This window comes from Furipterus horrens, unplaced genomic scaffold (assembly GCF_987537825.1).
Source record: "Furipterus horrens unplaced genomic scaffold, mFurHor1.1.pri manual_scaffold_8, whole genome shotgun sequence".
Lineage (NCBI taxonomy): Eukaryota > Metazoa > Chordata > Mammalia > Chiroptera > Furipteridae > Furipterus > Furipterus horrens.
The window spans coordinates 102,861,944-102,887,460 of NW_028327178.1; the positions used below are offsets into that span (position 1 = coordinate 102,861,944).

General features: G+C 47.8%; 1 protein-coding gene across 1 annotated transcript in view; it reads right to left on the minus strand.

The window, feature by feature from the left end:
* Positions 1-12,029: 12,029 nt before the first annotated feature.
* The window catches only part of B4GALT5 (beta-1,4-galactosyltransferase 5), a 60,344-nt gene continuing 46,856 nt past the window's right edge, over positions 12,030-25,517 (minus strand). Inside the window, exons 2-9 of the mRNA XM_090286550.1 lie at positions 24,465-24,599; positions 21,541-21,654; positions 20,506-20,630; positions 19,494-19,610; positions 18,680-18,867; positions 17,859-17,981; positions 15,521-15,622; positions 12,030-14,635 (exon numbers count right to left, since the gene is read on the minus strand). Coding sequence (XP_090142676.1) covers positions 14,488-14,635; positions 15,521-15,622; positions 17,859-17,981; positions 18,680-18,867; positions 19,494-19,610; positions 20,506-20,630; positions 21,541-21,654; positions 24,465-24,599 — 1,052 coding nt within the window. The 3' untranslated portion in view covers positions 12,030-14,487. The remainder of the gene's footprint in view (positions 14,636-15,520; positions 15,623-17,858; positions 17,982-18,679; positions 18,868-19,493; positions 19,611-20,505; positions 20,631-21,540; positions 21,655-24,464; positions 24,600-25,517) is intronic.

The window sequence follows — 25,517 nt, forward strand, 5'->3', positions numbered from 1 at the left end:
TAAACCTCATAGTCCCTCAGCATCCTGACCTCTCTCCTGGGCTCAGGACCTGAATATGTAACTGTTTGTTTGAAACATTCTAAAAAGACGCCTTGATTTCCCCAAATGCTTACCCCTCCCCCTATGCCCACCCCCAACCTCCAGTTTTTGCTCCTCATAACACCACCCAGTGGCTCAAGCTCTGAAGTGAGGTATCACTCTGGAATTCCTTTGTTTCCATCACTACCACCTCCAAAATATGTCCTGTGCCGTACACTTCTGTCCGATTCCCGTGCCCACACTCTCTGGTCCCAGCCACCGTCATCCTCACTGATGGCCCTCTTCCTGGCTTCTCTGTTGCCACATTTGCTTCTCACAACAGCCAGAGAACACTTTTAGAACCTTAAATTAAAACATGTCCCTCACCTGCTGAAAACCTCCCAGTGGCCTCTGGCTGCCCTTCCAAAACCTCCGGGATTCTCACCATGGTCTGCAATGCCCCGTCTTTGCCTCCTCCCCTCCCCTTCAGCCTTGCTGTCTTCCTTTCATGCTCTCCAACAAGCCAAGTTCTTTCCTGCCTCAGGGCCTTTGCACCTGCTCTTCCCGCTTCCCATAACTCTCTTTCCCCTATTCTTGTCCTAACTGCCTCTTTTCTTATAAATCATCGCCTTCCCTCCTTGTGCTTTGTTCACGCTCAACCGTATCACCCTGTGCCTTCATAGCTCTTAGCAGGCCTGGGACTCACTTGTTTCCTTGTTTATTGTCTACCCGCCGCTTCTCCCCAGAGTGTCTTGTTCACTGCTGTAGATGGAAACCAGGTACGCAGAACGGGGCCTGGCACATAGTAGATGCTCAATAAATATTCGTTGGCTGGATGCATGCATGCGTGGATGAATATGTAACCAGATAAACAAACCTAAACCTCACCTTTAATTATGCTACACTCGCTCTCAAGAACCTTCCTTGGCTCCCCACTGCCTATAGACTAGACAGCAAGCTCTTCTTTGTGCATTCAAAGCTTTCCGATCTAGTTTCCAATAGGGTGCTCCCTGAACCCTCAGAAGATTAACAAATCATTCACACTGGGCCACTAGGAAGTGGGTCAGTTAGCTGTTTGCCTCCCCCACATGGCCACGAGCCACTTGAGAACAGGGTCTTGGTCATTGTCACCGAAGTATCTTGGCACTTGGTTCCTGCTCAGCAATATCCGAGAGCCCTGATGAGCAAGTGGGGGAAAGAGGGGACCCCACGGTGGTCCAAGAAGCCAGCAAGTGAGACGGCTCAGAAGCAGGAAGCTTCTGGGCCCGAGACTGCTGAACTCTTCAAATCTAGAATCTGGGAGTAGTTTCACTGTTTCCGGTCGCTGCTCCTGGTTTCGAAGTGTGTAAAAGTGGGAGCTTGGTGGCAACGGGGAAACCGAAACCTACCAGAAGTGAGACTGGCATTGTCTCCGGGAGGAAATGATTTGAATAATGACCCGACTCTCCAGCTACAAGAGCTGTGCGTGTCAGAGTAGTAAAAAGACATTTATGCAATTTCCACCAAGGCCACGGAGACCCGCAGTCCTGGAAGGGAAGCTTCGGGGGACTTCCAGTCTTGCCAGTGGACTTCTGGTCTTTGTCCACCTGTCTGGCCCTTTCAGACTCTAGTCTCGGTTTACAGGCAGTGGAAACAGAGCTGTGATGCAGAAGGGGCTGTGTGGCCTTGGGTGGGGCCGAGTGGGGCCCTCTACACGCTCCCCACCCTCCCCTGAGTCATCACCTCTGGAGAATGGGCTTGTCGCCACAGAGTGACATATTCTATTTTTATGGTTCTTCTAATTGGTCTCCATCTTTGGCGGGGTTCACTGGGGAGCAGACCCAGAAAGAGCTTTGCAGGTGGTTTACTGGGAGTCCCTGCGAGGGACCAGGGACAGCAAGGTGGCACAAGGGAGCCGTTGGGCTATGTTTGAGTGGACTCACAAATATGTCTTTACGTCTCCTTACTTATTCCTAATCTTGCTCTTTTTATGCTTTTCCTGAATCAGATTTGCCAGGAGTTATCGATTTTACAGCGCTTTCCCCCAAAAGAAACCTTTACAATTTATTTTAAATTTATCATTTCTATTAATTTGTGGTTTAGTTATTTCATTAGTTGCAAAATTTACCTTTAATTTCTTACTCTTCCTTTTTAAAGAATTATGTTTTCTATTTTTTGAGTTAAATGCTTAATTCATTTGTTTTTCTCCTTTTTAATAGTAAAAGTTTTCCAGGCTGTAAGTGTCCTCCATGGGAGGCAGTGGCTGCATCTCTGATGCTGGACACGAATAGCACCAGCTTTTTGAGTCTAGATGATTTGCCGTTTCAGTTTTTGTTTTTTCCTGATTCTGGTGGGATTTTTTTTTTTAAACAAGTTAAGAGTTTGATGTCTCTTCTGATAATTTATTATTAATTACATTGGCTTAGGAATGAGAGTGTGGCTTGGGAAAATCTCTGCTGTGAATCTTGACTTCAGCACTTCCCAGCTCTCGCTAGACCACGTGATTCTGTCTCTCGGAGCCTGTTCCCTCCTCTGTAAAGTGCACACAATAAACAATTTTTCTCTAAGAGGGACCTGTGGCCATTGGGTCAAAAGCGAGGCCGGGCCACTTGTCCTGAAGCCACCATTGTTTAGCAACTCATTGTCTTTACTTATGTTGTATGTTTATCGGGGTGACTTTGGGGGCATTGAAACTATAGGGCTGGGACCATAGGCACCTTGTACAGCCCTGAGCCATCCTTGATGTGGCCAGTGACCACCCTGACAACACCCAGGCCTGACGCGAAGTCCCTGGTGTGTGACAGACACAAATGCTTCCTCCTAACCTGGTCCCCATAACGCCACAGTAGCGTGGGGGTCAGCAGCCCCCTAGTGATCATGATTGCTGAATCATGTTCATATTTATCATCCCAGGAGAGTTAGCTGCAAGGGTAATTTATGTCACTTGTGAAATGAACTCTGCTTGTGGCTGGCAGGCAGCTTCCCTAGGAGGTTAGGAGGTGCTTCCTCCTTCACTCAGCACTCCACCCTGCTCCCCTCGGCTCCCACCGCTGTCGGACCTGGCACCCCCGGTCTCTGCTCCCGTATCTCCAGGACAGTGGTGGGTGGCTTGGTGGAGCAGCCAGAAGAAAGAAATCCCTGCTCCGTGCGTGCGAAGGCTGAGGGTGAGGAATCGGGGAGGTGGGGTGCAGGTCTGTCTGCTCTTAATTCTAGAAACAGGGACGTGAAAGATGGATCTGCAGCTGGATTCCACGTCTGCCCCAGAACTCCACAGCCTGGGGAAGTCAGATACAGAGAATTAGAACAAGCCAGGGCTGGTCCATATTTCTGTAAGGACAAGTTAAAAAGCAAAGAAATCTGAAAAAACATCCTTCTTTCTTTCTCTTTCTTCCTTCTTCTTCCTTTCTTTCATTCAAGCAATAGTTTAGCACCATCTATTGCCAGACGCTGCTCTGGATGGTGAGCAGCGCTGAGGTCACTTGCCCTCAAGAGGTTCACAGTGTGGAGGGGGAAGTATCGATCATAAACCAGAGAACCAATAAATGAACTAGTAGATTGATCTAACGCTGTGATACGAAAAAAAAATTTTTTTTCACAGGCCTGGATGGTCAGCTGCTCAGACTGGGTGGTCAGGGCCAGCGGCTCACATCTGAACTCGGAGGAGGATTCCTAGCAGAGAGAGGAGCCAGGGAAACACCCCCAAAGTTAATGTCTCCAACGCACTCTAATTATTTACTGACAACCTGACTTAAAACAGCAACAGGCTCCAATACAACATCTAACCTTTCCCACTTTAAACTGAAAAGAGGCTGGCCACCTTTTTCTGTACAGGGCCAGGTACTAAATATTTTAGAGCTGGGGGGGTGCACACGTCTCTGTCACAACTACCCAGACCTACCACTGTAACCTGAAGCAGCCAGAGACCATATGTCAACACACGGGCCTGGCCGTGTACCAGGAAAACTTTATTGCTAAAACCAGGCGGCTGGCTGGCCCAGAGTGTGCCGACCCCGCCCCTCCCCCTGAGTTAGGCTAAAAAGTAATAGAAATATGAATGGCAAAGGAGGATCGCAGAATAAGGAAGAAGTCCAGGAAACAAAAGACCAGCATTGTGTCCTGGCTGGCTGATCACCAGCTAACACAACAGCCATACATAGCGTGGGAGGAAGTCACACCGCCCAGCGAGAACGGACAAACACGCGGGGCCCTGTCCACACAAAGGAAAAGGAAGTGGCAGTGAGGAGTGATGGATGGCACAGAACACGGAAAAGCAAGCCTGTCGAGTGGCGAAAGGACATGCCACAGGCAGGACGAGCTGACTCAATATTAAACTGTGCATTCTTTGATGCCGGGACGTGGCCAGAGAGCCAACTGGAGATTTAGGGCAGTGGGGTGGGGACATTCATTCTTGTGTTTGTCATCCTGCCTGAACAGATGATCAAAAACAGAATAGAGGCAAACAGGTTTTTTTCCTTTTTTTTTTTTTTTTTACAAATTAATTCAACAAATATTTAACAAGGGCCTATTATGTTAGGGGCTACCAAGATTTAAAGTGGCAGTGAAGGGAGCTTCTATCTGACAGTGTTGGTGAGAAGTAGCATAGTCTTATTTACCATCTTAACCTTTTTTTTTTTTTTTCTGAGCTGAGTCTTTATTGGCTCCCAAGGGAGAAGGTTCTCTGCTTTATTATTTTAAAGATTTTCTTTATTTTATTTTTATAGAGAGGGGGAGGGAGGGAGAGAAACATCAATGTGTGGACACCTCTCACGCGCCCCCAATTGGAGACCTGGCCCACAACCCAGGCGTGTGCCCTGACTGGGAATCGAACCGGCGACCCTTTGATTCACAGGCTGGTGCTCAATCCACTGAGCCACACCAGCCAGGGCCCATCTTAACCATTCTTACGTGTACGGTTCATTATTACGTGTTCAGTCCTATATGTCGTTAGGCGATCAATTTCCAGAATCTTTTTATCTCGCAAAAATGAAACTGTATATTCAATAGACAACTCCCCATGTCCCCCTCCTCTCAGCCTCTGGCGACCACCATTCTACTTTACATTTCTACGTTTGACTATGTACTCTAAAAACCTCACATAAATGGACTCATGTGGTATTTGTCTTCTTGTGACTGGCTTATTTCACTTAGCATAATATCCTTGAGGTTCACCCATGTTGTAGCCTGTGCCAGAATGTCCTTCCTTTTTCAAGCTAAACAATATTCCATTGTATGTACCCTATTTTATTTATCCATTCATCTGGCAATGGATGCTGAGGTTGCTTCCACTTTCTGGCTATTGGGAATAACGCTGCTACGAACGTGGCTGTACAAATATGTCTTTGAGACGCTGCTTTCAATTCTTTTGAATCTATACCCAGAGTGGAATTGCCGGATCACACGGTAGTTCGATTTTTTTAGTTTCTTGAAGAAATACTGTTTTCCATAGCATCTGCACCATTTTACATTCCCTTCAACAGCACACGTCCTCATCCACACTTGTGGAAGGCAAAACTGTTTAGAACTGAAGTCCTGGCTGCACCCTGTCACTCCTTAACATAGTCAAAACCACAGTGTGGGTTTGGCTGGTTGGTTTGACTTTCTTCCCAACTAGAATGGAGAACACGGGCCCTCTTTTGCTCACTGTTCAATCTCCGGCCCCTAGTCCAGGACAAGTCTTCGGTGTAACCTAAGTACAGTGTAGCTGCTCAAATATTTGCTGAATGGATGAAAAAATGAACCTTCTCAATTTGACCGATAAAGAACCAAATGAGATAAGATAATGGGTGTAGAAAGAGCCAAACACACCCAACCTTGAATTCCAACTCTGGTGGCCGCGGTGAAGCCACAGTTCTCCTTTGGAAAAGGGAGGTGACAAAACTTTCTACGCTGTAAAGAATAAATGCCATGGCGTTCGTGAATTTGCTAACACACCACTTGACACCTGATAGGCGGCCGGTCCGTGGAGGCTTCACTAGAAAGCACCATATATAAATGCAAAGTACCCTTCCTATTAAAGTCTAATTCTCCAGACCAAGCCACCCACCTGCAGGAGAAGTAAATTGGAACCAAGATTTCGAGTCGGTGGCAAGATCACGGACATTTCCGTTGAAAGAATTATCTTAATGGAACTGAATACCAGATAATATCACAATCCAGAAAGAGACCATAAGACTTGTTTGCCTATTATTTAGGAGGGCTTCTTCTTTCACAGTATTTTTTGGCTGGAAATCCACAGGGATGTGAGCTGGTCCTGGCTAGAGTGGATGGTCCAGGGTTTTTCTCAGCAAAAAATAAATTAGTAATTTTGGAGATAAGACTTTATATTGTAAAGATGTTCATTATAAACAACGATGAGGTTATTAAATGGGTGTAGTCAATCTGGCAATTCAAAAAGCTGGCTATTTGTGTATGATTTATGGACTCTTATGTATGCACACTCCACTTCTAGAAAAACTTATGTTTCAAGTTGGAGGAGGAGATGGAAGATGAGAGACACCTGTCTTATATAAACACACCGTGGAGATACGGTCATGTAAATATAAACCAGGTAAGGCAGAAGGAGGTGAATGGCTCAGTGGAATGGAAGACTCTTGCTACAGAATTCAGTGTATGAGACACAGTATTTCAAATAAATGAAGAAATCATAATAATTTAAAAACTGTTGGGACAATTAGCCATTCAGTAAAAAAATACATTTGGACGCTCTCCTACCTCACATTGTATACAAAATCAATTCCAGGGGATTAATTATATGAAGAGCATGGTCATTCATAGATGGGACGAGGGTTAAATCATATGGCCTGTTTGTAAAAGTTCCTGGGGCTGAGAGACCGAAGAAAGCGGCTGACATCATTACATCAAGATTTCATTAAGGGAATTTATATACGAGGGGCGTCTTGAGTGGTGGCAAGAGGATGTGACTGTCCTAACAGCTGCGTGGTGGAAGCTAAGGGATGGCACAGAACAGGGCAGATAAGGGGAAGAGGCTGCCTCACCTGCTTGCCTGGGGCAGGGCAAAGGCCTGGTGCAGGAGCAGCATACCTCAGGGTGTAGGGGACAGGTCATGAGACAGTCTCTGACTAATAGGAGGTCGTCTCTGTTCTGGCACGAATCCAGCTGGTGGGTCTGGCCGTGGTCGCTTCAGGGAAGTCTCTCCTCCACATTGCCCTTTTGCAGGACAATTTGGTATGTTCCATCAACATTTAGAATGTGTGAATCCTTTGTCCCAGGAATTTCAGTCCTTGTACCCTCTCAAGTTGACCTAATTATTTGTGTGCATGGAGTTATGGGTTCACAGTCGTGCGTATAACGTGATAGTGGCAAATTGGAGACAAACTTCATGTCCATCCAGAGGACAATAGCTAAATAAATTACCTCCCTCCATGCAAGGGGTTACTACAGGTGGCCGGCCTTTCAAAGGAATGACAGTTTTTTTCATTTAATAAATATTGATTGAGCACCTACTATGTGCCAGGACCAGTTCTTGGCACTGGGGATACAGTGGAAGACAAAACAGTCTCTACCTTCATGAGGATTCCATTTTAGTGCGGTTGACAGTCAATGCATGAAGAACCAATAAAAAGTATAAAGGCATTCAGAGTAAGAAATGTTGTAAAGGAAAATAAAGGAGAACAGAAGTTGTGATATTTTACAGTGTTTATGCACTGGCCCTCTGAGGAGGTGACATCTGAGCTTTATTTGAAGTTCTTCAATTACAAAGAAGAGGTCACCAAGAAACATGAAGATTAAAATGCAAAAGTAATGACAAGACGATTTATGGATTTTTAAAAAAAGTACATGTCTCTGTCTCCCTGTTACAGACATCAATCAAACTTCTGGCCTTAAAGGGAGAGAGATTCAAAATGTTCTTCAGGAAGCACGCACTCCTAAATTACCTTTACAATAAAAGTATTTGTGAACTGTGTCGGTGAACCAAAGCTCTTAAGAACACATATGCAAAAAAAGAAGTTAGATCAGGAGCAACTTAGAGGTTCAGAGCATTAACCTTGGGGGAAAAAGACTTGGTGTTCACCAGCCAGTTCGCTCTGTGGGTGTTTTGTGACCTCAGGTAAGCGGTGGCTTTCTTGGCTTCTCTGCTTCAGCCCTAGAGCAGGGGAACCCGGGGATTTTGTTCTCCCCTGGGTCATTTGCAATGGCCGGTGACATTTTTGGTTGTCACAACAGGAGGGGTGGGGTGCCACTAAACATCCTACAGAATACAGAGGACAGCAACCGCCCCCCCCCCCACGACAAAGAATTACCCAGCCCCAAATGTCAAGAGTTGAGGTTGAGAAACAGCATTCTAGAAAAAGGGGCAATGTCTACCTTGTAGGGCTGAGGGCTAATTGTGTACAACGCGCTTATTAGCCCAGCTCCTGGCACAGAACAAGCCCTCAAGAAATGGAAATGATTGACTCGTATTTTTTATGACTAGACTTCTCCCAAATTTAAAAAAAAAAAAAAGAAGAAAAATTGAGTGGGGAGGAAGTGGAGTAAATTCAGCCAAACTCAAACTCCAGCGACTGAGGCTGCCATTCCTAATCGGTTCCTCATTCCTCCTGGGTTTTTTCTTTTCTAGTCTCCTTCCCTGTCACTAGACCAGGAGCATTCCTGCTGGATTATCCCTGGTCACTTGTGTATTCAGCTATCTTTTGCTGGGGGAACATCTCCCTCCAGTTCAGAGAACACACTCAGGTTTCTCTCGTTGGGAAACCAGAACCAAAAGCACCAGCCTTCTCTTTTTCCCCTTTCTCATGAAATTCAAGAGATGCTGCTTTCTTTCATTTCCTCCTTTCTCGGCCCATGGCCCACAGTCCACGGCCCACGGCCCACAGTCCACGGCCCACGGCCCACTCCAGTGTGCCCGTCCCTCCATCCCCAAGGTCAGCAAAATGGCTCTTGCCACAGGACCAACATCTTCCCCATTGTTGGTGATTAGCTTTCGGTCCTCATTTTACATCACCTCTTCGCAGCATCCGTGCTGTGGGCCGCTCCCTTGAACATCTGTTCCCTTGAGTTTATGTCCTATCCACCCCGTGTCCCTCCTACCTCTCTTCCTGTCTGCTCGGCCCTGCTCATCCTCTTCTCAACTGTTATTAAATGGAGATCTTAGAGGCTTGGGCCAAGGTCATCTTCTCTTTGCACTCCATCCTTCCGGCTCTCCTCAGCTCCTGAGCAACCTCATCTAGATCTTTCCTGATCTCCTACCCCAGGCTCACACATCCATCCCTGATCCCAACCATTCCTTCGAGTCCCCAAACCAGAACATGTACCACTGCATACTCGCCATTTCCGCTTGGTGTCTCAAGACCCCCTGAACCTAAAACACTCGCAACTGGTTTCATAATCTTTCCCGGGAACCTGGTCCGATTCCAATGCCCACGTCTCAGGGAATGGCCTTGCCATCCACGCGAGCGGGGAGGCCAGCAGCTCCGTGGAGTCCTCCCTCCATCCCCACAGCAATCCGTGTCCAGGCCCTGCTTCACCCCCACACCCCTCCTCTCCTCCACACGGACCCACTAACTGGCCCCCTGCTTCCCCTTTGACTCTGCAATCCCCCACTGTCCCTGCAGCCTGCAATCTATTACAAATTACTGTCTAGACGCGGATCAATGTAGAACTAGCGTCACCCTCTGCTCTCACAGTTGTCTAAACATGCAGGCGGCTTCATCTGTGCTGCACGCACGGCCTGGTGCTGGGCCCAGACAGGCGCACCTGCGCACAGGGGTCCCCAGAGCCTCCAACTAGTGCCAGCATCTTGAGCGTGGGGGGTGAGCAGCAGGGCGTGTGGGCCGCAGGAAGGGCTGGGCCAGGCCGGTGGCAGGGCCTGGGCAGTGGCCACGTTCTCCTTAGTCCCAGTGCCGGTAGCGGAACAGGATGAGCGCGCCCCGAAGTGAAGCGGGGGACTCATGAGCTTCGAGGGCACCTGGAACCGCCTGGCTAGAGCAGGTGAGCCTGGGTGCCTGGGGCCGAATCTGCTGGGCCCGGCTGCCCCATCCCCAACACCCTGAGGTGTCTCTTCCTTTGTAGCAGCCGGTCAGGCCGGGGCCTGGGTCCCGGCGGTGCTGCCCACGCCTCCGGAAGACATGCAGCCGGAGCAGGTGGCAGAGCTGTGGGCCTGGGGCAGCAGGATAGTCTCTCAGCGACCAGGTGCTGCTGCTGGAGGAGAGGCTAGGCGCCTGGGAGTCCTCATGCCACTCTTTGCTGGGACCCCACCCCCCAGTAACTCCCCCCAGCTTTTCCCATTTCAGTTTCTCTTTCCGAAGACTCACTCTCCCCATACCGCCCCCAGATATCTGCACCTCACCACCCTTTCTCGCACCGCCCCCAACCTGGTGGTTTCACTGGTTGTTGGGTGAGAATGTCAGTCTCTCCAGCACTCACACCCGCTCCAGCCTGGAGGCCATCCACAACCACCGTGTCTGCCTGTCTCCTCCTCACTAACCAGCCACCTGTGAGGACAATAGCCTGGACCCAGGCCTCAACCAGCGCTGATGAGGAGCCTCTGCAGAACCCCCGTCCCCTCAGTTACACAGAACCTGGACCCACTCCAGTCCTTTGGGACTCGCCAGTTGGGGGGCAGTAGACAAGGTAATCTGCTGCTAAGGAATAAAGTCTTGGCGGGCCCCTGGGCCTTCCAGCTGGGGCAGATTGTCTGGGGGATGGGAACAGCTTCTTCAACTCAACAAACACAGCTTAGTGTCCAGGTCTTTATTCTGGTTCCTTTTTGTTATCCAGAGAATGAGTGAAAACCAATTACACACACACACACACACACACACACGCACGCACGGTCTAATCACGTGACACCCAGCCTGCTGGACACTCTTGGACCCATTGCTCTAGGGATAAAATCTAAACTCCTGACCTTGGCCCACAGGGTCCTGCACCACACAGTATGGCCCCACCCCACTCCTCGGCCCAGAGGTGCCCCGCGTGCGCCCCTTGGCTCCTGCAGCCCACAGCATGCGCAGCCGGTCTCTCCCCAGCTCACCCACTGACCTGGCCTCAGTGACACCTGCCTGACCAGCCACTCATGGCCCCCCCGTTATAGCACATACCGAGGCTGGAATTTTAATCATACCCTCCCCCTGGGGCTGCGGCGGTGGGGTGGGGGGACGACAGTAAGCACCTGACAGACCCTGTCTTCCTGCTCATCTTATATCCCTGGCGTCTGGGCCAGACTTCTCACTAAGTATTAGTGAGTGGTGAACAGGCAGATGATCACACTCTGGGCAGTCAGGCGGACGGCAAAGTTCTGGATCCAAATACTCCATTGTCCCTCACACTCCCCTTGCCCAGGGGTCTCAGTCAACTTGGGGACCACCCGGGCCAATCCTTGAAAGAAAACCCAGCTGTGGAAGGGGGAAGGACGCCTGGGTAGCGCAATGCGGCCCCGTGCTTCTGCCCCACCAGCTGGGCAGTCCTCCTCTCAGAAGCCCCAGCGGTCCACTGAGCAAAGCCCACACCGAGTGCTTGAAGGACCATGTGGAGGAGCTGAACTCCCCGGACGAAGAGACACGACCACCCAGGTTTGGTTCTTGAATATGTATTTTTTACTGAAAAAATCATTCATAAATTAACATACAAAAATGTACAAACACATGAGTAAATAATGCAATGACAAAGGACTATCTTTGTGAAAAGTGTTTTTTAAAACATCTTTAGATTTCAGTGCAAAAATGTACCCCTGGCACCTCTTAAAACATAAGAGCAAGCTCAAAACAACGTAGTGATGGAAATAAGCTACGTTTAATGTCATGGTCAATGGGAAGTGGATGCAATCAGTACATGTGGCTGTTGCTCAGCTATTGATGTCTGTGGTAGAGGAGCTCTAATAAGAGTCCCTATAATGTCAAAAGGAATATTTTTGCAAATAATTGCGCCCCCCCCCAAAAAAAAATGTGTGAAAGGAGAAACCTTTCCCTGTCCGGCAATAATCAAAGACAAGAATGATTTATTAAGGGGTCATACCCTTCAGTAGCCTTAAAGAATTGAAGCTGCCAAAATATGCACAAGGTCACATTTGGTTCTTATTGTTCTTTTTTTTTTTTTTAACACGAGAATTTCACACCATTAACAGCACTGGGCCTGGCTATATGTTTTAACATTTTAGTTTCCCACACAATACTCAGCTTGGCGGGTAAATGACTAACAGTGCACAGTAAGAGATTTCACACTAATTACACAAACTCACACGTGACTGCAAGATAATTTAAGTGCCCCGACTTCATGAGACCTTTCCTTTCTGTCCTCAACTCGGTGTTTTCTTTTTTAAATTGGGTGTCAGCCTTTTGCCAACATTTGGTTCTTGGTGGTAAATATGTTGATAAAAAAAAAAAAAAGCTTCAAATGAGATCACTTTACACCACCAGCCAAACATCAGGCAGCCGGTACTGGCCAGTTCTTCCCAGTGGCATCCTGGTTCTGTCGCACTGGAAGCGGCTCGGCCTTCAGCCAGGAGAGAGGGAAGGAGGACGGGAAGGGAGACCAGTACAGAGGACCGAGGGTGCAGAGGGAGCAAGGGGAGAGGCATCTTTATTGCTGTCTGCACCGCCCATCAAAGCCAAACCAAATGAACGTCTGTGTGCAATGTTCCCTCATGAAGGTCTTTTATAGCATGAAATTCTCAAATTCTTTTAAAACATATAATACAGTTTACCAGCGTTTTCAAGGGCAGCAGCCTGCCCTCTCATATGAGCTGATAAGAGCTTTGCAATGCAACTGATTTTCTAAATACCGCTCTATTCTTCAAAGGAACAAAAACATGAACAAAAACAAGGCCTGGCCAATCACTCCCACAGTTTGTGGGGATCATATGTCCAAGGAACCAACACATGCAACAGAAAAAACCCAACCCACACGTGTGTACACAAATATACCCCTACACACACATCCATGTAAACCATGAAAATTAAGGAAGTCGAAGGCAAACAAGGCAATTAAAAAAAATATCAAGTACTCTGCAGAAAGTACTCCCAATCATGATATATAAATATGTTTTATGGAAAAGGAGAGGAAAAACACTGGCATTTTTTTCAGAATTCTGCGGAAGTCAACAGGGACCATGGATGGAGGGATTTGGCTCAGGGGAGAAAGAGAGGCACCAATTCAAATGCAATTTAGGATCTGACTTCCAACAGCACATGGGGGAGCAAACCGAGCAGTGAGCTCCCGCACCCTGGAGCGGTCTGAGTTCAAAGCTCTGATCTGGTCCAGCCTGGAGCCCGGCGGACCCACAGCACACAAGTGCCACCTGCTCCTGGCTGAGTTCTTCACCTTTCGATTGCGCGTTAGTTCTATGTACTGGTTCATCACGCTGGAAACCAAAAAGGGGGCTGTTCAGAGGAATCACTGAAGCTAGCTGGTAATTTAGGCACAGATTTCAGAAATTGTGACCACGTTCCACAGGAGAAAAGAAAATGAGAGAAGGAAAGACACCACCTACCCTTCCTCTTTGTGGTGAAGGGACCAAACAAAGCCCAGGGCCCCCCAGGGGTGTGTGCCGGGGGCTCCTCCCCTGAAGGGCGTGCTTTGGGCAGGGAGGGCAGCTTGCTGTAAAAGAGCAAGCCAGCGTTTAGCAGGAGCCTGGGGAGAGATGTCCTCGCCCAGCAGGGGAGAGAATCCAGAGCACAAGTCAAGAGCAAGACCTTGGAAGGAGGGGATGGGCGGGGGCAGGAGTTAGCTACCAGTGACCGTGTTTGAACTATTTTGTTCTTTTTGTGACATGCCCTAAACCCACTCCCTTCCAGAGTGACAGCAATTTGGGAGATATATTCTTCCATTGCATTTTAACTGAGTTCCTGCGTTTGCCAACCAAATAAGCGATCTAATAATATAAATCCTCAGTTTGAATTGAAGCCAGCTATAAAATTAAATTTAAAAAAGGCATTTTACATGGCTTATTTACAGTTATACTTCTTCAAGAAGTGATTGTTACATGTCTACTGATCTTCCCCAGTCCCTCCCCTCCACCCTCAATCCCCACCCACAGCAGGTAATTTTTTTATAAAAATGAAACCGACGAGAACACCAGAGATGAAGAATGGTGCGTGGAGTTTCATTTGCTCTTCCTCTAACAGCTGCCCTGTGGTGGGTTCGCCTCTGCTCTGCAGGCCAGGGAGCTCCCAAGGCCACCTGCAGGGACAGGCTCTGGGGCAGGCCCGCGGCCAATCGCAGTCGGTTCTGGAGACTGGGGCTCAGACGCGGTGCTGGGGCAGGAGACGGGGGGAGCAGAGCAGCAGGACAGACGTCTGTCTTAGGAAACCAGAAAGCTAGTCCTGATGGAGGAAGTCCCCGAGCTGACTCCCTCCGCCTCAGCGGGCCCGAAAGAGGAAGGCGCTTTGTGCGGGTACTGTTCACACTGATCCTCGAAGCCGGGGGCCCTGCATTAGACACCGTGTTTCGGGGTCTCTTCCTGGATCCAGGGCGCCTCATCAGGCTGCTTTCTTGGCGGCGGTGGGAAAGCCAGACATATAGTCTCTCCCCGTCTCAGTACTCGGTCACCTGAGCCAGCTCGGGTGTCAAGTTGACAGTAATGTTTTTATACAAGGCGTCGTATGTGATGTTTGCAAAGTAGTTCAAGTTGTTGAGGCCATCCAGCCCCTGCCGCTCTTTGGACTTCCTCAGCAGGGCATACCTGGTGATGCAGAGAACAGAGGTGGCTCTGAGCAGGGGTCTCACCCCCTCACGACAGAGGACAGGGTGGGGCTGACCACAGAGAAGACACGCGGCGGGTGACCAGCCAGCCATTCAGCGGCTCCATGCTCAATGTTATTATTATTAGAAATACCTCCTATTTCCCGCCAGGTGCTTTCCTCACTGCATAGGTCATTTAATGCACCTGCCCTTCAAGCAAATGAGGACACCAAGGCTCCTGATGTTAAACGGCTTGCCCAGGGTCACAGGATGGGGAGCGGAAGATAAGATACTAACACATCAGATGGGAAAGTTCGGAGTCTGGATTCTGATCCCTGTTAATGCCATGAAGGCAGAGTTCATGCCATCAGAATCGGCTCTCCAGAGACCAGGCCTCCCTCCCTGTTAACAAAAGACAAAGAGCCACCCTAGCCCCACGAGTCCAAGCAAGGGTTTACTTATTGAAAGCAGAGAGGGTACCAAAGTGACTGCAACCACACGGGCAGGAGGTCAGGGTCGCCCCTGCAGACCCGAAGCCTGCAGAAAGGGGGCCAGCTCTGCTCCGCCACGTCAGTGTGGGTCACGGAGACCTTTCCCTGAGGGGACTCTTCTCCAGCTCTGAAGGCTACAGAGGAGATCACAAAGCTGAAGATGCAGAATAAGTGATTTCCTTAAAAGCTCTTAAAATCAAGTTGTTCACCAATAGTTTGAGTTCACCCTCAAACGTCTCCCTCACAGTGAAATTACAATACACAGCCGACGGGAACTATAAAGCAGCTGTCGGGACGGGGCGTGGGGGAGGCTGAGGAGTAAGACGAGGGGCTGTAACACGGTCTGGGGCATCTGGGGCTGCGAGGCACAGAAGAGGAATAAACACAACACCAACCTTCCCAGAAACTGCACTTCTCCTCGATGGTGATGCGGGATGGACTTGTACTTCCCCGTGTCGCCTTCCGGCCGGCTCACAGAATAGCCCGCGTTCTGCACTCTGGCCGAGACAAGGAGAGGGGGGGCTTTCAGATACAGTGACCCGGCCCTCCAGGCGGCCAAACCCAGGCTGAGGCCGAGAAACCCCCAGCCGAGCAGCAGAACCGCCTCTGCATCTACGTGTTCACATTTCCTACACCCTCGGGCAAGTTTTAGAAAAGAAATCTACAATACAAAAAAGTTTTGAGAAAAGAAAACAACTTCAAAATGATCGGACGTGGGCTCTCAGTGACAGGTCCAACAGGGGTGGCCCCGGCAGACGAGGGCACCCCCGCTCCCTCTGGCTGGCTGGCCTGGGTCCCCTTCCACAGCTCCCGTAGAGCAAGCAGCAGAGTCAGGGGTGCTGCGCGGGTTCCCCACTCAGGGAGAAGCCTGTCCCCACCCACCTCCCCCATAAATGTCACAACAGCCTCTAGACATAAAACTGCCATTTACGAAAGTCACTGTGAGGGAACCAGAACGTAGAGGAGGCATGCGGGACATCATCCTACTATGATAAAGATTTTCCAAGCTGGGTGGGCTGGAAACTTAACAGGGGTCTATGAAATCATTAATAGACTTTGGATTCTATGTGAAATTTATGGTCATTTTCATCTTATTTCAATATCCTCCTGACTCCAAACTATACTCCCATTTGGTAAGTACATGTGATGCCTACTGTGCGCCTGGGGTCATGCAGGGTGCAGGGGGGGCAGCGGGACTGGCCACAGTTCCTGCACCTCAACTACCTCCCCAACCGCTGAGCTGGGGGGAGAGAGATGGGAATTGTGACAGATGTCCTGGAGCGATCAGCTGGATTCAAGGACCAGTCAAACCAGTTAAGTGCACGGAAAAGCTCTTCATCCTCCTAGTTTCCTAAGAAACCCAAATTAAAAGGATGAGGCGCCGTTTTTACCTATCAGATTGGACCAGAATCGTCTGGAGTCGCTTTGTCCAATGCAGAAGCCATGAGCCACATGGGGCGACTGGAGAGCTAAAAAGTGGCCAAAATGTAAAAGGCTGTTCTCTCTCAGGCTGGCGGTGGTGTAAGAAATGGGCGTGCTAACGCGCTACTGGTCAGAATCTCTTTGCAAGCTTTTTTGAAGGAAAATTTGGCAATCACTGTCAAATTTAAAGTGCATTTACTTCCGGAGCTGGCCGGATAGCTCTGCTGGTTAGAGCTTTGTCCTGATATGGCAAAATTGTAGGTTTACTCTTGTGTGGTCAGGGCACACACACAAGAATCAATCAATGGGTGCGTAACTAAGTGGAACAACAAATCGATGTTTCTCTCTCCCCCCCCCCTTTTAAATTAATAAACAAAAATAAAATACAATACAATAAAGTATATTTACTTCTTGACTCTATAGTTCTACAACTAGGAATTTAATCTAAAGAGCTATCTGCAAATGTGAACAAACGATATTCAAAACTGTCGACAAGAGAGAATTAAAATAAATGATTGTGTGTGTACATAAAGGAACACTATACAATTATTAAAAATAACGAAGTGGTTTTCCCTATATTAACATGGTAGGAGGGGAGAAGGGCTGTGTCTGAGCTGCTAATCTATGCATAGAAAGAAGTCCAAAAAGAAACAGCTTGTTAAAATTGGCTACTTCCTGGGAATGAAACAGAATGGCAGTGGGGATTAAGATTTTATACTCTGGTTTATGTACTTCTGTATCATATGGATTTTTACCAGCAAATGTTACTTTCTAATTAACAGCCAACGCATACTTTCTTTTTAAGAGCCAAGCCAGATACAAGGTGGCAATTCTTTTGCTTCTTCATTCCTTATTACGTTATTTACTTAATGCCTAAAAATATTAGTTTACACTCCTCACAGGACTGTTCACATAAACTTGTATAATACAAGCCTTATCTGATCACATGGATAAATCTATATGCACAACACTAACATTTGACCTCTGGTTTGGGGAGGTTTCAGTGAAATGTATTATTAATGGAAACCATATGCCAGATTTCAAAGATCTGGTGAGAATAAAGGAATGTAAAATGTTTCATTAACATTTTATATGAATTACATGTTGAAATGATATCATTTTGGATACACTATGATAGTACATTGCTAACATGTTTTATTACCATAGCAAAGTTAATTTGACCAGTGTTTCTTTTTAACCTTTTGAAATGTGGCTACCAGAACACTTTAAATCACACACGCGGCTCGCGTTACATTCGTCCTGGACTGCCTGCAGGGGCATTTCTAGAAGGCCCTGGAAGGGGGGCAGTACCTGTTCCACAGGTCGTCGTCCTCGCCCCCCCAGCCCCAGAAAGCATTAGGAAAGCCGTTGATTTTCCGAAACTGTTCCACTGTTAGGCCGCTCACGCCGCCGAAGAACTCAGTGTAAGGAAGCCTGAAAGGAGAGGGACAGCGTCGATCAGCCGCGCGCGCAGGGGGACGTTTTTCCGGAACAAGCCATCTCACTGGACAGCTGTGTCTTAAATAGAACAATGCTCTCCATGCCGCTGCCCCGGACCCTCTGAAATTGTTTCCTCGTGCTGAGATGCATCAACCTGCGCAGTTCATTGAACATTTTTTATGACAGCCTTTCTGAGACACCACTGTGACATGCGATGTAATTCACCCACTTCGAGTGCATGATTCAATGATTGTCAGCATGGTCACAGAGTTGTGCAACCATGACCACAATCAATCTGAATACATTTCATGGCCCCCAAAAGAAGTCTTGTACCCACTAGCAGGTGCTCCTCATTTCCCCCGGTCCCCCTCAGCCCCATGCAACCACTGTTCTCCTCTGTTTCTACAGACCTGCCCCCTCGGGATAGTCCATACACATGAAAGCATATAATGTCGTCTTCTGTGACTAGTTTCTTTCACTTGGCATGTTCCCAAGGCTCACCCACGTTGCTGCACCTATCAGGACTTCCTTTGTATTGACACACGGCATTCCACTGTGCGGATACACTATGCCTCGTTCATCTATTCCTCAGCGGATGGACACTTGGGTCGGATCTAACTGGGTCTATCATCTTTGCATCTTTCACCACCCTTTTAGATTTACTTCTCTAATTCAGAGAAAATGATACTCACAGATACATATATTTATCCAATTTAGTGGCGAAATGCCTCGGCATCTGTCCACATCCATAGTAGTTACGGTCACTTTCTGGTATATGATCCACATCGTGAAAAATAAGACAGTCCCAGTCCAAGTCCTTCATTGCTTCTTGAAAACCAACATTGAAAAGCATGGCTCGATTGAAGGGCTGGGTGCCAACCTAAAAGAGGAGAACTTTACTTGTAAAAGGCCTCTTGAAGCAAAGGTGCTGCGGCCTCGGCGCTGCCTGAAGGACAGCTGACGGAAGGAACCCCACCGGCCTGGAAAGGTCACTGGGCCAAAAGTGAGACGGGACCAGCACCACTTGTCCCTGATTCACAAGCCACCTGATGGCCTTCCTTGATCTCCTTAGAAATAACGTGGGTGGTAACGATAAACCCGAGCTGGTCGCTCCTGAGGCCGCTGTGAAGGCAGACAGCAGTCAGAAGATTACCCAGCCCCATAAAAGGAAGGAGAACACTCGGCTAGTTCCTACTCACAGCTCCTCATTATAAGGGGAATTTCCTGGAGCCTGAAGACACCACCCAAAGCAACTCTAGCAAAACCAGCACACAAGAGGCCTTTGTTCAAGGGTAAACAAAGTTCCACCCTGGACTCCATCTGCAGTATTGACTGAGCAACATTTCAAAGAGGAGCACAGAACTGCTCTCTGTCCCCACCCCCCGGGATGACTCAATGACAAGATTCAGTTTCCCCAGCTCCTCCCACCGCAGACAGAGTCATGGGAAGCGCTCTAAACTGCCGCCCCAAAGAGGAAGGATGACAAAGAACGGACCGACCACTCACTTGCTCGATGACATAAAAAGCAAACCGCAGGCGCTGGCGCTGAAGCATGGGGATCAGGTGTCTGAGCAGGACCGGGAGGTGCTCGTGGCGGTTCCGGAAGGGGATGAGGATGGCCACCTGCCGTGGGTCAAAACAGAAGAGGCCGCCCGGTCAGTCCCCTCGGCTTCCGCAGAATCGGCCACCAGCTCCTGGGGAGTAGGGCTGGCAGGTGGCCTTGTCCTCAACGTCCTCTCAAGGAAGAACTACTTTGGCAAGGCGACCCTTGGAAGTGAGTGGGCCTTGTTCTTACATGCACCATATCTACTATGCACATAGTGGGCCTGCTGAATGAGCTCATTCTAGACCACAGCCAGAAGAAGACGTGCATTCTCCACGGCCACCCAGCGTGGGGATGGATCCAGAGATATATACAAACATACGACTAAAACACACTTCACAAAGCAGTGCTTCCCCTTACAAGGTGCAATGAACTTTATCACAGATATATTTATTTGACGACGGTCATTAAACTGACTTTACATTCTAGCAGTGGGCCAGAAACTCTGACCTGTTCCAGACCTGCTCCGACCGCAGCTGCCCCACGGCCGTCTCACGGGGCTGGCACAGAACACGCACTGTGCCATCCTCGGGGCCGATGTCTCCACTTTTTACCCCACTGAACTTACAGTAACAACGGTGAATAAGGCATGGAGCACCGAAGGTGTGAAGATGGCTTGTGTAAACGTGTCATAAAAGACCTTCCAGTGGTCCCCTGACCCCTGCTTGCAATAGTTCTAGAAGGAACACACAAGGGTCCCGCTTTGCCAGTGGAAGGATGCAAATCTCTGTGGCTACAGGAGAGTCCTTAGGGAAACACACTCCTCCAGAATATTTTCATCAAATGCAAACAGTTTTCACCGGGTAGTAGGAAGCAAATGACAAAATGCTCTAGACAGTGAACCCTGTGGTGATTCGAAAGGGTGGCAAGTCCCAGGGGGCTTTCCCACACTTCGGGTCAGACCCCACTCCCTACCTTCCATCGGGGCACGCAGTCGGAGGGCGTCCAGTGACCACCGAGCTTGATGGCTGGGTCTCTGGAGAAGAACTCGTGAATGGTATCCATTCCAATTTCACTCATGTTTATGTCTATTGGGCCCTCTGAGCGGAGAGAGAGAGAGAACAGTAAGAGGCCAGCAAACGACATATTCCTTTCCCCGAAGTCCAGGGTTTTCCTCCCCGGAGAAGTTCGATGCTTTTTCAGTGTATTGCGTTTTTCGCAGGCATGGGAGCCTTGTCCTCTGCTTTCCAACTCCCTGCATTGCAGGTGGTCGCAACTGCTGGGTAAACCAGCAACTCAAGAAACTAAGACTTTACAGTTCTGCTTGTGCTTGGGGTGCAGAAAGAAATTAAGACCAACTAAAACAGCAGCTGAACTTCTCAAAGAGGGAGGAGGCAAGTGGCTGAGCCTGGAGTCATCTCTGTGCACTCCTGAGGCAACTACAGGCTCACTGTCCCGATGAATAGATCAGTGACCCAGCCTGGTCATGTCCAAACTCAGAACACGCATCATCTCTTACTGAAGACACAGAACTGAGATGCAGAGAAGGTAAAGGACTCGGCTGTCACTGGTTTAGATCACGCATGGGATTCCAAGAAAAAAGGAAAGAGGAAAGAAAAGACCCAAGAATTTTTTTAACTAGCACTTTGTTAAGAAAAGAACGTCTCGCATATCAAACAAGTTATAATCAGTGTCAGATTTATACTAAAAGATAAAGCTGGCTGCCTATACTTTTTCTAGGACGTCTTTACAGACGCCAAGTTACGAGCAAGGGCGCATGTGCAAAGTAAAAAGGGAAAATGGCGCCAAGAACATGAGCAACCTTGCAGAGGGCCGAGGAAGAGTCAGGACACAGGCAACTTCCACAGTCCCTGCTTCCAGTGCGGGGCGGCACTAACGTTCTCTCTGTAGGTGGCTCACTGAGAGCAAGAACGCTCTCCCTCTTATTTTAGCCAAAGAAAAGGACAGCAGTATTAAAGGTCAAGGACGATGAGCAAGAGCTCTACTCACTCATGGAAGGGAGCCTCTCGGGACAGGTATGGTTTGCAAAGTAGGTGAAGTCTTCAGGAAGAAACGTTGTGGTTTGTAGGAAGGTTTCACTGTGGTTCAAGTCAAGAGGATAATCTAGAGAGGGAGGAGAAAAAGGCAACTCAGACTGGTACACGTGGGCACTGCCGCAATTCCTGCCACACCAGTTTATTTCTTAGACACCATTTTGGGTGCAGCGGGATTCTGGACTAGCTCTGCACCGCGGCTACAAATCCGAACCCATCAATGAAAAAGTGACCCAGATGATACTGCTTTAACCAGTGTTTTTATCCTTATTGCTATTCCAGCTGTGTATGCACCCAGGTGATAGTCGAGGAACTCCACAATGTAGTTATAAAGACAGCACAGCACCCCCCAACCTTATTCTCTAAAGGAACGACTCTCACTTCTGTTAGCCAACTGCTTTGTAAGTTACCGCCGACCCCTACATGGCCAATCCCGATGCTCGTCTTCAGCATCACCTGGCCCTGCCCCACCACACACGTACCCTTTCCGCCTCCTGTCCCCCAGCAGTCATATACGGTAACTGTGATGGGGACAGTCTTTGGAATTTACAACATGACATTCTATGGATACTGCTCACAGCTGAGGGATGTGGGAGGTTAGGATTACTCTCCCTTCCTTTCCTGCATTATCTTCTTCCCTGAGTGACTGTCTTGCCAAGTTTTCTGTGGGGTTATGACTGACTCAACACCATGCCCTTTGACGCTGCATTTCTGCTTAAGACGTTCTCAGGCATCAGGTGTTCTCTTGGCTTCGCCCTCCGGAGAGGGCGTGCCAACACTCGCCTGGGAGCCCCCCCCCCCCCTTTCATCTCTCCCCTGTATTCAACCTCATTTTCCCCAAGTTCAACTGTTCCTTTTTTTCTCACTTCATGGAGCACTCTCTCCACATAGCTTTCTAAGAAGGGGAAATGGGAGGTGATTCTGAAACTCTGTGTATCTATTTTTATTCTCCCTCACTTGACTCAGGGAACGAAAATGCGCTCAGCCCTCTCCCGTGACTTTGGGAGCTGCAGGGATTCCTCCCCCAGGTATGGTTCAGAGCTCAGGCAATTTGTCCTGAGACCACAGTTTGTCTAAAAAAAAAAAACTCTGAAAATCAATCACTTGCTCTTTGAAAGAAAAAAAAAAAGGAAGTGCCAAAGCTTATCTGGTTTGCTAACTGTAGTCCTTTGTCGCTGCTAAGCTGGCCCACAAGACAGATTGATAAATTAGGATGTGTTCAATTTTGTTTTAGTTTTTTAAAATTATATTTTAAATTAATTGGGGGGGGGCGGGGGGAGAGAGAGACAGACAGACATTGACCTGCTGTTCCCCCCACCCATGCATTCAGTGGTTGATTCCTGTCTATGGCCTGACCGGGGATCAACCCTGCAACCATAGCATATCAGGACTGCGCTCTGATCAACTGAGCTACTGGCCAGCACCAGGATGTGGTCCATTTTAAAGGTTTAACTTCCCTTCAAGAGGCAATGTTTTCTCTTGAGATAATTCTGATTTGCAACATTGGCAAAGCAATTTCACATTCTACAGTGAGCTGTGGACTATCTTAGAACTTACCACAGAAGGAAGGACGAATTTGAAGGAAAGACTTTTTTAAAATACATATTTTATGATACTAGGCTTGAGTGAAAGCAGTAAGAAGCCATAGGAAAGCACATTAGTCCTCAGTTTAAAAGGCAAATCATGAATGCTGAGCAGAACAAAATCTCAGAACCTATTTTTAAAATGAAAACCATCCCTGGCTAGACTGGACAAGCCTCACGACAGTCCCACTGAACCATCTGGAAATACTTCCTTTGTTCAATTTTTGGAAGAGTCAAAAAGAGAGACAGAAAAAAGACAGCTTTCTCTCAAAGGCAAAGAACTGCCTATATACACAGTCTTTGCTAAAAACAGTCAAAGCCATGATTCAGAAACAAGTCCTTACAATATATTTTAGGCAAGCCATCTAACATGTGTTCTTTTTTCCCTCTTTATATAATTAGCGCTTATAAAATAATAAAAGCCACAGGTAAAAAGTTCCAAAGACTGAGGCAGAAATGTTCACTCCTGTGTCCATCACCGCGATGTTAAGCTGAATAGCCTGAGAAGCTTTCCTCAGGGCTGAGTGAACCTGGCCGCCAGACTCGGCCACGGAGCTGGAATTAAACCACAGGATGAAAACCACACCTGACCGGGGAAAGTAAACCAGGTGACCCAGTAAACTTCTTCCAGAAGCCACTTTTCTAATTTGTGGAAATTGTCCCCAGTGACGTGATTATGATAAGAGAAAAACTTGTTGAGCATTCATAAATAATGAGTCCTACTGGGTGGAACAAGGTCAAGCCCAGTCCAATAGGAAGAGCAGAGCCATCCCTGTGCAGCAACCAGGCTAGACTGGCTTTGAAAACGACACGGGACGCTGTTATCACCGTGTGTGACTCAAAAAACAGGACAAACAAATCCCACAATGTGAAGCCATAAAATAAGTATCAGGAAGTCCAACCAAGTTCTGTTTTTCCTCATTGGCTGTACGAATACATTGTTTTGAAATTACTTCCAGATACAGCTTTGCATGCTCCTGTTTTGTGGTTGTCTTAAAATATGCTTAATCTGCCTTCTGGGGGCAACTGCACTGAAAAGGGGGTCTTGAAAGAGACTCCTTACCTCCCCATCCCTGAAAAGTATTAGGAGTGACAATGGAGTCATTCAGCCACGCTTAACATACTATTAGCAAAGCAAACAGAGATTCGTTTCCCAAGAGCTCCTTTTTAGTCATAAGGTAAGACTCAGCCAAAGGTCCCTCTTTTACAATACACTCTGTTCCATCAAAGGTGGGACAGATTTCCTTCTCCTGGGATGAGGCATTCTAAGCAGACCACGTCGTGACTTAAAATATACCTGAGTCATTCACGCTGCTGTTCCTCTTGGCATACGCGCTCCGGACCACCTGCTCATAAACCTGAGCGCCTATGGTCCTCATGTTGTCCCGGATCAGAATGCCTTGAGCTTGCATCATGAAGAGGTAGGTGTTCACTGCAGGGAAGAGAAAAGAGGGGAAAAGGAGGTGAATTCAAAAGCAACCACTAGAACAAAACAAACAGACTACACATAACCTTGGGTTTATGTTTTTAACCTCTTTCAGCTCTAAAACCCTACAAATGCCACAGCTATTTTCCACAGTGAGTGTGATGTTTTCAGGATGCTCACATTCTCTGAGTAGCCAGCAGGACTTGGGGGAATTGCTGTCACTGTTCGGCAGTTTCAGAAAAACCATACGTTTTTTAAAAGTATACTCTACCAGGTCTTCAAACACCTAATCTGTCTTCTAGCAAGGTGACGGTCAGAAATACCTTTCTGGAGCAATTAAAACATTTCTTAAAAAACCTCTGATCTCTTTCACTCTCCCTCTCAGTACCAGATGGCTGTACACCCAGAATGAAACCACTAGCTGCTCTGCCTGATGAAACACTCAGATCTAGTCTGGTCTGGGCAACCTGCTGGAAGTGGTGGACTAAGACTCCAGCCACTTTTCTTTGGGGTGTCTGGAGCGAAAAAGAAGACAATGAAAGGATGTAAGCAGTACTCACTACCTACCCACCTCAGCCTCAAAGTCCAAAGCCATGGGGATAAAAATGCAGGGACTAAAAGTTCAAGTGTCAACTGAAACATATTTGCTTTGCAATATAGACAAATATCCAATCATGATACTGTACACCTAAAACTGATATAATGCTATACATCAATTATATCTTAATAAAATAAAAACAGAACAAAACAAAAACCATATTCTTTACAAATGATTATTCAGGGTAACTGCCCAATAACTGCCATTTTGGAAAGTGAGCTCCACTTTTTTTTTTTTTTTAAGTCTCTTTATGATATGAAACTCAGAGACCACAAATGGAAGCAAATATAATTTCTGCATTCCTCTTGCGATCTCAAATACCATGC